The 13,254-nt window shown below is 39.4% G+C and overlaps 1 protein-coding gene across 2 annotated transcripts in view; it reads left to right on the top strand.

Annotated features, from left to right (window-relative positions):
- The window catches only part of LOC105833820 (carbonic anhydrase-related protein 10), a 132,012-nt gene that overhangs the window by 54,061 nt on the left and 64,697 nt on the right, over nucleotides 1-13,254 (top strand). For both annotated transcript variants that reach the window (XM_012675839.3, XM_036290472.1), the window contains exon 2: nucleotides 3,063-3,110. In XM_012675839.3, coding sequence (XP_012531293.2) covers nucleotides 3,063-3,110 — 48 coding nt within the window. The remainder of the gene's footprint in view (nucleotides 1-3,062; nucleotides 3,111-13,254) is intronic.

Here is a 13,254-nt window from a genome sequence, read left to right as displayed (position 1 = left end):
TAAGCGGCTTGTTAAATTCGTGCTCGGAACATTTGCCCCATGCGCGTTGGTCTTTCCGCAGTTAGCGTGAAAAGATAATCAGGGAAATGTTTCGCATCTGCGTTATTATACAACATAATGTCGCATTTATAATGCAACTCAAGCAACATGCGAAAACGAGAAAAGGAGAAAGAAAGAAAACAAAGAAAGAGAGAAGAAAGGAATACAAAACGGAGCGAAGCGAGCGAGATTTACTTGTGGCATCTCGTCGCTACTTAACTTAAGTAGTACAGTCAGAAATAGGTCAGGCACTGACGCGTGCATTAGAGGAGCGCATGATCCTCGCGCATTTTCGGATACGTCACCGAATGTAATTATCTAAAGTCTTTCTTTCACTTGTTTTTACGTTGTCAGGCGCGAGTAAGTCGCAAGTGGAAAAGTAGTTTCACACGGTTGCCACGGGCTGCCAATACGAAAAGTCTCCCAGACGATATGCGACAGTTCTATGTTATCGGTATTTTCAACGTTGCTTCCTCGATCCTAAAAGGTACTTCTTTGCCCTATGTCAGACGTAAGTATCTGGAACGCCGTTCGTGATCGCTCGTGTGCGGGGGACGTGTGACCCAGACGCGATAAACGCTATCGTATAATCGAAATGATGCCGGTAGGAAGCACCTCGTAAACGTATCTTTGCATATGCAAGTCAGTATTAATGGTAACCTCGTGAACTTTGATCCGACGAATTCATTGATTTGTCACTTTGATAACGCGATGTGTGTTAAATATTTCGTACGTGGTTGTCACACTATATTAAAAATGAAGAGGAAAAGTTGTCTGCTACAAGATCCAACTGCAAGTTTTCGTCGTAATTCTCATCGTCACTAAAACTAACTACGGCTGCGAACTGCGCGGCTCTCTGTAAATATGTATTTTTTTCGTATGCATCGAGTGTCGCGTCAGAACAGTATGAATATAAAACGTGCAATGAATGATGGAATGTTCCGTTGAGAAAACAAGTCTTCCACAAATGAAATATTCAAATTAGACGTATTGGGCGACGTTGTCCTAAAATATCCGCCAGAGGAAACGTTATGGCCCAAACTTGGACAGGGTTACGAGACTAATAAACTTTTTTATTGCGCCGTGAGGAAACCCATCTGTTTTATTTCACTGAAAATCGAGACAAAAACTGTCGTTTTAATAAAAAATAATATCGATCGATAAAGAGATAACGAAAATATCTAAACATGTAATCCGAATGTGACATATTAATTCGATTTTGACATAATAAAACATTATGTTACAATGTTGTTAAAGTCAACGACATTTGCAAGTGCTGTCATCTACTTCTGTGATAACTAATCTCTAACTGATGATGCGTACAACGATCATAAAAATCAGAAATTTGTGAAATAGCGCAAATATCGCGTTCGACTGCGGTTCTAATATCGGGTTCAAGATTTGCCGCGTGCTACGCTCGAGCTGATAATATCATCCGTCGGGCGTGACAGTGACAGGCGTCACTATCGATTATGCACGATGCATGTAAGCCGCGCACGATTGTCGACTCTCCTCGCGTTCTCGCGAACACATTCGCAGCCGCCACGCCGGGTCGTATTCCATTTGTATTCGCGCTTGACAGCCAAAGTTCACACGTACTCTCGCCTACGTACGTAAGAAACCTGATTTCACGTGACGACAGCGCATCAATTCTCCGCCGGTCATAACACGCGAGCGCGATGGCAGATTTCGATACTTGTGAAATGGTTTCCTTCACGCTACAGGGTTGCGGGGAGGGGGGGGGGAAACTTTCTACTACTTTTTAGATGCAAGCCATTCATCTCGAACAGGATGTTCAATCCCGATAAACTCGCCGAGATTGACACATCGCGTTAATTTATATCTCGTATTTAGTTTCTTTAATGATGTTTAATTATAAATCACCGAATCGTGACACAACACGGTTCCCGGACATCCTGCAAATCGTACAGATGCGACTAATATTCAATCGTGCAGTTACGAGAAACGCGTCCCTACCGGTCCCATTAAGGTGTACACTGTACAATCAGCGAGCATGTATGCCGTGTTGCACGTCGTACACGCGGATAAACATGTGGCGCATCAGATATTATGGACACAAGTCGGTAGTCCGTAACGGTCGATGGATCATGAACGCTGAAACGGAATAGACGCCTATAAATATCTTGTGGACCCGAGAAGAGGAATGCCGGTGAGAAACATCGCGATTGACAGTAGAAAGAGAGAGAGAGAAAGAGAGAGAGAGAGAGAGAGAGAGAGAGAGAGAGAGAGAGAGAGAGAGAGAGAGAGAGAGAGAGAGAGAGAGAGAAAGGGAGGCACTAAGAGAGAAAGACGAAGGGAAAGAGAGAGGGGGAGGGAAGTGGAGAGCAGACGAGGCGGCGAATCCGGGATAGCCCGAGAAAGTTTTCCAATTTGAAGCAATTAGTTTGCAGTACGGCGTTGGATGGCATGCATCCAGATAATCGAATATGGGTCAGCGTCTAAAGCGGGATGGGGTCGAGCTACGATCGGAGCGACTGCAAGAGAGGGAGAATGAGAGAGAGAGAGAGAGAGAGAGAGAGAGAGGGAGGAGGGGAGAGGAGAGCAAGGAAGACGGGGCACGAGAGTTTCTCGAGTGTGTGCACGTGCGACGGGGCGGATCCGTCGCACTTCTGGTATGTCCGACGCGCATAAAACCACGTGGCACAATTCGAGAGCAGCATCCGCCTTAGGAATTCTGCCGCGCGGTAATCGATTGACCGATCGTCCCCGATCTACAACTGCAATTGATCGATGTACCGGCCGGCGCGGCGTCTACGGGACGCGGTGATAGAGTTCTAAAGTTTTCCGCCGTACGTACGTTTGCGGGGGTTTCTCGGGAATTGCTCGGGCAAAATGTACGAGAAATAAAATTGCGGCTATCGCAATCCAAACGTGCAACGTACGCGCGTTACCGTATAGCTTAGAACAGTTTGCACGGACGCTAAATCTAAGAAGGTAGTTGTAATTACTATTTTAGAAACAAGTTTTTTTTTACTAATATTCTTTTTTGTCTCTGTTTGCAGAATCCGAAGCCAGCTGGGAGGAATGGTGGACCTACGATGGTATTTCTGGTGAGAATACCTTTCTTTTTATGAATTTAGTTGTTTAGAAGGTAAAAGTTTCACCAATGTCGACATCAAACACTTGTTAAGCTTATCCGTTTAAATTTTAAGCTCAAATTAATGACGTGAATATAAGGTATAAAGATATATAGTAATTGGCAATTAATTGGCAATTAACAATTCATACATGCGACATTTAAGAGCGACATTTATCTATTTTGCGTATGCGAATGATTAATTATTACCATTGCTATTATATAACATAATTCATTGTCACTAGTTATTTACTGTCGAGGAACATTTGTTGAGCTTACGACATTTTTTCGCTCTGTCGCCGCTTTTACGCGTTGTGAGTGTAATTTTCGTGTTCTTCACTTTTTTGATATTTCCGAGTGTCGCGCGGTAATGATAGACAAAGTAGGAAACTTAACCCGCCCGTTTCACCAAGTTTGTTCATTTCGCGCAAAATTCTCACAATTTCACTACCGAATACTGAGGACGACGTTAATAGTAAAATTAATATCCCCGAATTATCCCGAGGACACGTGGCGCAAAGTACATTACACAATTAAAATTAATTTTACAATGCAATATTCTCTGCAAGCATACCTGATAATTGATCTACTAAGTCTACAGTTTCCTTGTTATAATAACGTGAGATTATCTCATTGTCCGCTTATAAAAACGTATTTGAATGTAATTTTGCGGCGCGCGCGTATCGATACAGATGCATCATTCGCCAAGTGATTACTATTAAATTCCCGAGAACAGGGTATAAGCGTTTCGCGAGCTCAGCCGGTCGTGCGGCTTCCTAATTTTCTTAATTTTAAGTTACGAGGCCATCGAGTGCTTCCGGGCGCCGGTGAATTTTTTAATCTCGCACCCACATCCCTTTCCCCTTCGTCGTAGTTTTTATTAAAAATAAGGCGAGCGCGCGCGCCGATAAGGCTGCCACGTCGGTTGGTCCTGGATCTTGAGTTTAGTGTTGTTCCGCCATGCGAGCCAGCTGCCACACGAAAAACAGTGCCGTATACTCGGGCGTTCGCATAAAACGCCAAAAATTTCAGCTGCACCCCCAGTCGTCCGCCCCCTCTCCTCCCGCGTTTCCTTCGGTCGCGCGAACCCTACGAATTTCGCTTCAGCCTGTTGACGTCGCGGAGAGAGGAAGTTGTTGATCTCATTTCAAAATTTACGAGCGTCACAAAATTTCGTCATCGATTAGCTCGAGTGTCGCAACGAAATTAAGCCCGCTCCGCGAAGTGCCGATAATATCGTTATTACGAGCGATATTCTTGCGACGGACAACTTGTCGCTTCATCTTTTTTCTGTTCGGCTAATCGCACTTTGACTTCTGTGTAATGCGGATTTCAAAAATTCTCACTTTAATAAAATGAAAGGATATGTTATTTACTATCTTTCTCTATTATTCTCTATTATCATACACGGAAAGAATTTTCTCTTAAAATTTACCGGTATCAAAATACTTGTATTATTAATACCGGATTATCAAAATCCGGTAATTGTGAGATAACGTGTGACCTCGAGGAATTTTACTATACTTTTTAGTAAAATTTACTAAAAGTATATAATAAAATGTAGTAAAATTCGTCGAGGTCACACATTATCCTACGATTACCAGATTTTGAGGGTAAATTTTAAGAGAAAATTCTCTCCGTGTATACATATATACATAAGTTCAAAATGTCATTTGTTAATTCCTTATTAATCGTATAAACTGTGATGTGTATCCTTTCACATTTTTTCTTAGCACTTTTGCAATTTAATTTTTTTTACAAAGGCATATCTGTCAGATATGTGAGATATATTTTTAGTATTTTATCGTTTTAAAGAATATTTCACGATTGATCGCAGCGTGTCGAGTCACACCGAATTTTTCAATGGAATGATTCGCACTTTAGGCACACCCGTCGCTGTCGAATCGGCTAGGTGACTTATCGTGGTGATCGATGATGGGAGTCGTCGATTTTTAGGATTCACTGATGTCTCATATCGCGTGGACAGATGGGCGTTCTCGTTTTACAACCAATAAGCGCACACCCTCGGTCGTACACTTTGATCTGAACATTACGTACTCCGTTTTTTCCAGATTTATACAAGGTCCTTTCTTCTCTCGAATTTTATATTACGTTCTCTCTTATTTGCGAAATTGTTTATAAAACAATTTTTGATAAATTTGAAGGCGAGATATTTTACCAAAAATCTAATTACCTGCCTCTTTTTTGCAAAGTTATTTAACATTTGATATCATAATATCTTTTTAGTTAGATAATTTTTACCTAAAATACTAAAGTACTGATGAATTTAGCTTTGAAATAAGATTTTCATTTTCTAGTTAGAATTTCGTCGTAGAATTAATTTCAAGTAGTGCATTATCACATAATTCAAAATTTTGTTCGTGAAAAATTAATTGCAGATTGAAGACGAGTCGAAATTATATTTAGAGTGATTTTCCTAATAGCTTTAATAGATATGTTTCTTTAATGCTACGTGGGACGTGTTTTACCAAGTAGTGAGTATCAACGTGGAAGGCTGCCAATTTCACAAAGTCTGCGCGAGCGCAGAGTGCATGAACAATTGCATTTCCGCGTGTATTTATGCGACAGCGGAATAATCTGGTTACATTACAACGCAGATTGCAAGTCGAGCACTTATGCTTTTTTCGACCTCAAAATGCACTGTCGTGGCAACCGGGTTTACGGAACGGCTTCTGATTTTATGAGCGACGTGCCGCAGTACATGATATATCTTTGATTTTGCCTCGAGGATATTCGAGCAAACTACTGGCTGAACTTTGCTACCGTTGTTATATTATAAATGTGAGACGAGAAAGAAAAAAAGAAGTTTCAAGATATATTGCTTCGATTATTCGCGAACATGCCGCGTGTTCCAGATTTACCGGCGCTCTTCCCAACTACAGATACTGAAGAAGAAAAAACGTAAAAGTAACTAATTTATTAGAACTTGGTGCGTGACGTTTTCACAAAATTAAATTGCTAACAATAATAATTTGAACCCGATCGTTTAAATGTAGTTACATAAATAAAAATATACCTTGGCTTAATAGAGATTAATATTTCTCGTAATAAATAAAGTGCTTTTAGAATCACTTAAATTGACGATCAATTTAATTTGTATATTATTTCTAGTTACTTTTCAGTTTATAATTGCGTTTCAAGATTGACCGTATTCAGCGCGCAGTTTATAAAACGAAAAATTTAAGATTTATATGCAAAATAATATTAAGCACCAAGATCTAGTTTCGATTATAGTTGGAGCTTCTTTATTTATTCGTATAAATCGATAACGTTTAAAATAATTTAAAATTTTGTCCGACACTTACATCTCCGCGTTGAAATTGTTGTAAATAAGCGAAATATCTCAATCTCCTAATTATATATTCCGAAGCTCTCTCGCTCCCGCGATAAATGCTAATTCATTATGTATGATGCATTCAAATTGCGCTTGCATCGATTTTGGAAGATTAAACGGCCGCCGCCTCTCGGCATACGGTGATATTACACATAATATGAGGAATACTCGCGGCCACGGGAAACAAGTCGCGGGGATTATATAGGGGTCGCGAATTGTGGCGGAGTCGATGTGAATCATCGGACTAATAAAAAAATCCCGCGACCGGCGGGAGAGAGATGGCTTGCGAGAAAAATCTCGGCGGATGCGGAACTTTTCCAGGGCGACGGGATTAAGCTCGACGCGCCTCGGTCGTCCTTCCTTTACTCCGCCACGCAACTGGTAGCATTGGCAGCACCCCGTTACTTGACGAACAGTTTCTTAAGCCCGAGAGGAGAAGAAGCACTACGAAGCTGAAGATGAAATTTCCGCGGTGCAGCGAGAATATGTCTTTCCGGCTAAAGACGTTGAAAAATGTAACGCGTTTCTCGGGGATTCGTGCGCCTCCAGCCACGCGTTGCATTTCTAGTGGGAGCTGCATTACGAACCCGTGGCTGCAAAAAAGTTATTTCAAATTTTAATGCAATAGATCCGCAAAAAACGATCCCTATTCGCGATAATAACGTGAAAACTGTGCGAGATATATATTTGTGGCACGTGGAAAATTTTCAATTCACTGCTGGAACTTCAGAGTTAGCTCTTGATATTTGTTTATTCGTTTGATATATCTTTTTAGAGTCTAAAGGTGAAGAATACACGTAAGTTCGTATAAGAATTCTATGGAACATGTGGCAGCTTGAACTTAATTTCAACGGGTTAAAAAAAAGTAATGGATTTCTCCGGTGGAAATTGTGAGCAGCCTATTTTCTTGTCGTCCAAATATTTACCCGAATGAATGGCCTTTTCAAACTCCCGTACGTACCTGGGCCGGGTTCGCCTGCTAAGTTTTCGGGTAGCGACTGAGAGTGCCGACTACCCAGATATTTGCACATCCGCGTTAAATCACTAACACTAATGTATTTATGAGGGAGAAGTTAGACGAATCTCCATGCAATACGATAATTGAAATTACCGCGCAAACCAGTTTACCGGCGGGAATTGCGGGCTCCTGCGTTCTAAATATTCGAAAGCCTCGTGATATTTGCGTAGCTACGTAGAGGGTGCTTCTCAGTTGGTGCGACAGCTGAGAAAATAAGTAATTTCTCGTTGCGGAATGAGTCATCTCGGCTATAAATGCGTTTTTTCCCAACCGCGGACATTTTCGTCGAGTTTGGACGAGAATATTACTAACGGTATTGCGTAGTTGTATCTAAGTAAATACATATATAATTACATTTTATTTGCTAATTTTTTTTATATCATTAGATGATGCGATTTGAATTTCAACACTTTTTTCTTTTAATGCGGAGTGCAGCAGAGTTTGACAACGAAATTAGAAATTTCTTGAACCCCGCACTCGATACGGTCCTTTACCCAAATTGCGGAGTTGTCCGCTGCTCAACAAGCGTGAAATGGCCGGACTCGACGTTTGGATCCAAACATGAACCAGGCAGACGGAAATATCGAAATACGAAAGCAAACGTTGAGGCAATTTTACAAATGGCTGCACGAATACTGAATGTTTTTCTAGCCGAATACAACAGAGAACACTGCGTATCTTTCGTAAAATATAAATATACATGTACATATGAAAAGGACGCAAACATATACGTGTTAATATTATTTTCGAAATCTTCCAAGGAAGGAATTATCATTATTATAGATTTGTGCGTCAATAATATGAATCTTTACGAAAGTTTACAATTCAATAGAATAATTAAATTTTTGAGATCAGATAAAAATTAAAAAATAAAATAAGAATCAAATATGAAGTTAAATATAAATTTTCTTTTCAACGCCATAAGAAAAGAATTTATTTAGAATTATAATTTTTACATCTTTTATTTTTTTGCATTAAATTTTATTGAAGTTGATGTCTCTAAATTTTAATGTTAATTAATGCTCGATTCTTTTATTTTATTTTTAATGCATATTGAAATCATTTACACATTTGAATATTTTGTTTTTCAATATCTGCAGGTTGAAATAACTGCATCTTGAAGACTTATTGTGTCTGAAAAATGAAGATCTTTGATGAAAATAATGCTTTTGAATATTTGATACGAATCTTCCGAGCTCTTTTGAAATATTCACCGTGTGTCCTGTAGGTCATTTCTGTGGTACCTTTCGTACCGGATATGAATATCTTCCGACGCTATCTTTAGGAAGTTAAACGAATATACCGTATGCATTCCGCATTGCGTACTAAATCAGAATTCTCGGTATAAATTTAAGATATTAAAAATTTATTTAAGGATCTGTTGATAAATCCTGTCAGTTCAGCGTACGGTTCGTTCCGTGAATAATTTAGAAAGATTATTTTTTTATAAGTTGCAGATATTTTTAGGGCCTACAGTGTATTCCAGATAATTGTTTTAATGATATAATTAATACATAATTCAGCTAAATTTAATAAAATATGTAATTACAGCTTAATATAGAGAGAATGCTGTAAGATTTTACTAGACTCTATCATTTGTCTTTATCGACAATTATTTATTTGTTTTTATAAATGGCATTACATGAATCGACGCATTGACATAATTTAGCGAATCATTTACGATAGCAAAATTTATAGGACAGATATGAGAAATTCGCGCGACTAGTTTGACTACGGCGAACGAACAGTTGCTTAGACACGCTTACTGTTTCCTGTAAGCAAGTCGATCATTCGGTCAATCAAAGTTTGCCTGAAAGCTCAACTATTCGGCCGGCGAGATTACCAGACGAATACGTGTTCGCTGCAGTCATGGAACGACCACTCGCGTGCGTAAATTCGTAGATTCCTACTTGGCATAGCCGAGCACATCACGGTAATCAAAACCGTCTCTCGCTTACATATGCAGCAGTCCACTTTCTCGCACGCCTTCTCGGTCCTGGGAGAATGCATCGAATGCATTATTTAGAGAGTAGATGAAGAAATGGATTTTCTACAGCTCCGTGAGCACAAGTGTTTATTTGACCTTTGTTTACCTGATTGTTTAACTCTGCTGCATTCTATAATACTGTGCTGTGCACTGTACTTAATGATAGTTTATCACTAGATAACAGAAAAATTATATTTATTGGATAAAAAAAGTGTTTTTATATAATCTAATATAATTTCGGAAAATTATAATAAGGACATTAAAAGTGAAAACTTGGAATATTGTAGAAAGGGCTCATTTCTGCTCATTTAAAGATGATGCATCCATAATAATCTTTAAAAGACTGAGCCGTGTAAATTTGAGACCTATCTTTCTTTTCAAAAAGTGCAGAGAAAAGTAGGTAAGCGGCATTCACTCCTGGAATGGAAACGACGCGCGTTAGTAAAATAAAAATAGCGTGCCTTCATTTGTAAAGTGACATTAGGTCGCGCCGATGGCAGTGCTCCCGTGTTATTTTGATATTTCACAGGTAAAAAGTAGATTCCGTAAAAAGATGATAGAAAACTTTTGTGGCGGAGAAATGAATTTGCCACGGGATCGATATTATGATTATTTATAAGTGTCGTGCTACTCTGAAATAACGGGTTTTCGTAAAAACGCAATTTTCATCACGCGCCGATGGTGTATAGACCCCGATAACGTGATTCATTGGAAATGTAATTGATTTTGCCACTGCGTGAATATTATTTCGGGCCGCGTTATATACATACACACACCCATATGGCGCGGTGGCCGTCATTAATGCAGGTGTAAAATGGATCGCGCTTTTCGGCCGCGGGCGTAACGGCGTCATAAAAATTCTCCGAGGTGAAGATTTATGCTGGCCTTTTTGACCCACTCTGCCATCCCGCGCAAAATGATGCATTGATCTCTCCCATGACGCCGACCGATGTGTCCAGTGCGTAGCGTTTGCGTCAGGGTCAACGAAATTTTCGCCGCGATTTATGATCAAATGGGTCTGGGTCGGTCTCAGATTTTAAGCGCGAATTAAAGCGACATTTTGTGTTTCGCAATTCGGGTCAAAGGTCAAGCCCTACACACGTAAATTCATATATCCCTCATGCGCTTCCGAGCATATATTTTTCCTCTCTTTCTCTGCCCGAAATTGGGTTTATGCGCCAAAAGCATAAACCGAATGAAATATGCTGCTCAATTTAAAAAAATGCGCTATTTGTAATCTCATTTTCTCTGCAAATATCCGCGATTTGTACTGGCATAACATTAGTTGAATTAAAAAAAAAAACGGATTGACACACCTCACCGTGTGTAAGAACACTCATGAAATCCTGTGGTTCATGGTAACGTTTCTGGGACCGCCGGACGGGAATTTCTCGGAATTTCACTAATTTGTGAAATGTCATGGAATTTAGCCACGTGATCATACCACACGTGTCCGATATCTGATCGACTACTTGCCAAAACCAGGGTCGGTTTATGCACATATAAGCTTTTGGCTAATTGTGGTTACAGTGGAGTGGAGTTTCAATGAAAGTGGCAGCCTTTTATTTAAGCCCTTGTGTCCATGCATTTATACAGACTGGGTAAATTTTTATTTTCTCGTACTTATAAAGATATGTCGAAAATTGTTTTTGCTACGTAGCGTTATATAAAAAGAGAGAAATAATTTAGACTTTTATCTTAAACTTCTTTGAGAATTTTATTTTTCAATGAGTCAACTGTATTTATCAGTTTTTAAGTTGCATTATATTTTTTTAACGATTACTGCAAATTGTCAACGTAGAATACGATTGAGGGGACATATAGAACGTTACATCTTCGATCCATACTCGGCGATGTAACGATGAAGTTTCGGTCGCGGATTAAATCGTCGCTGTCGCTGCCGCTATGCGCAAATTCCAACGCGAGAAATCAAGTCTCGGATAATTAACAAGCCGAATCGAAAACTTCTAATAGCTTCCATCTCTGGCTGTACTCCGCTGGATTAACGAAACGAGTCTACGCACGCAGAAACTTCCGACGAAGTGACGGTCGGCGCGTTGTATATTCTGTCGCACAGAGAAGTTTGCACGGAGATTGCAAATGTAAGTGCGTATCTATATATCAACGAAATTCTTGCATCGTTGCGTTTCAGAATCAAACATTCGAATTAGTCAATTAGTCAAAGGTGATGGATTCAAATCAAATTTTATTGGATTTTGATCGGAATTTGATCGGAATAGTATTTTGATAAAAAAAAAACACGAAGTTAATGATAGTGAAATGGATAGATAAAAAAATGATTTATATTATTTATATACAAAGTGATATCTCTTGACCTTAATTACGTTACAGATATTTATTGTATTATACGTTTGTATACGTGAATTTTCAGATTAAGTGAAAATAGCCAAACAAGTCAGACAAACGAAACCTCATCTTGTCTCTTCAGCGATAACAATCCAATTGAAATAATGTTTCGGGGAATGAATTCGGGGAATGGCAGCAATAATAATGAGCAATAATAATCTGAAATAATTTATATTGTTTATATACAAAAAAGTTCTACAATCCCCGATCTTAATCTGTAATAGATAGAATCAGAATAACAAGATAATCGAAATAGCATTTTGATGAAAAAAAGAACAACCAACAAAAATGGATAGATTAAAATTGATTTATTATATTATTTATATACAGAGATTAATTTTTGGGGTTTTAATGATGTAAAAGAAATCAATTATACATCCGACTATTTAATTAACCGACATTTCGTATAAAATTATATCAACGTATAAAATTTTAACGATATTTTTGGTAAATTAAAAATTAGCGGGATCAAACGTGATTGAAAAGAAAAATAGCGCTTCCTCATTTATTACGTCATTTCTCACATGCCATCTATTTTAATCGAAGGCGGAAACGGATCAACATGTAACGTGACGTAGAATAAATACGTTAACGCGTAGTCAAAAGTTATCCGCGACGGATGCAGTCTGAAAAATGCACAAAATATGATCCTGCGGTTTTACCATCACAAACACGATTTAGATTGAGAGGAGTAAGAGAGGTAGGATCTTCCCGTGCGTATATATTTTTCCGCGTGCGTGTGGTTGCGTGAATCTCCACCATGAGGGAAGGAGGAGGGGGGTGGAAAAGAAAGAACGGTCGGAATTAAAGAAGTGGAATAAACATGCAAATGCCGGCCACTTTCCATCTTTATCACTTCGCGCTGAATACAAGTGCGCCGACTTAACTGTGCGCGCGGCACGGGTCGCGAGAAAGGGATGGAAAAACATGCGGATGAAAGGGAGAGAGGGAGCGTGGAGATTTTCTTTTCTTTCATGTAACGTTCATTGTCGCGATTCTAAAACGCTTGTGGTCACGAACGCAGAGTAAATTGGACGTCGTGGTCGGACTATTAAAGAGTTTATTTACAAACCAAACTTAAATCCATATTTCCAGGAGGCGGAGAGAAAGCGAGAGAGCGAGCGAACGAGCGAGCGAGCGAGAGAGAGAGAGAGAGAGAGTCACTTTTCTCTATTCTATCTCTAGCTTTTTTTCTGCCAACACAGATTCTCGCGTTTTCTTTCAAATGTAAATAAGTGTTAGCGAGGTAATAAGTTTCCTTTCCATCAACGATTCCGTCAATCGATACGGCACGATTAGCAGAAAGTGTGCTCTTAGAGAGAGCGACTGAAAATAAATTTGTCACGCGCTCGATGCACGTATTTTCTAGGGAGCCAGATTGCGGAGTGGTA

Source organism: Monomorium pharaonis, chromosome 8, assembly GCF_013373865.1.
Source record: "Monomorium pharaonis isolate MP-MQ-018 chromosome 8, ASM1337386v2, whole genome shotgun sequence".
NCBI classification, from domain to species: Eukaryota; Metazoa; Arthropoda; class Insecta; order Hymenoptera; family Formicidae; genus Monomorium; species Monomorium pharaonis.
The sequence above is the reverse complement of the archived record's forward strand: the minus strand, read 5'-3'. Positions and strand labels throughout refer to the sequence as shown.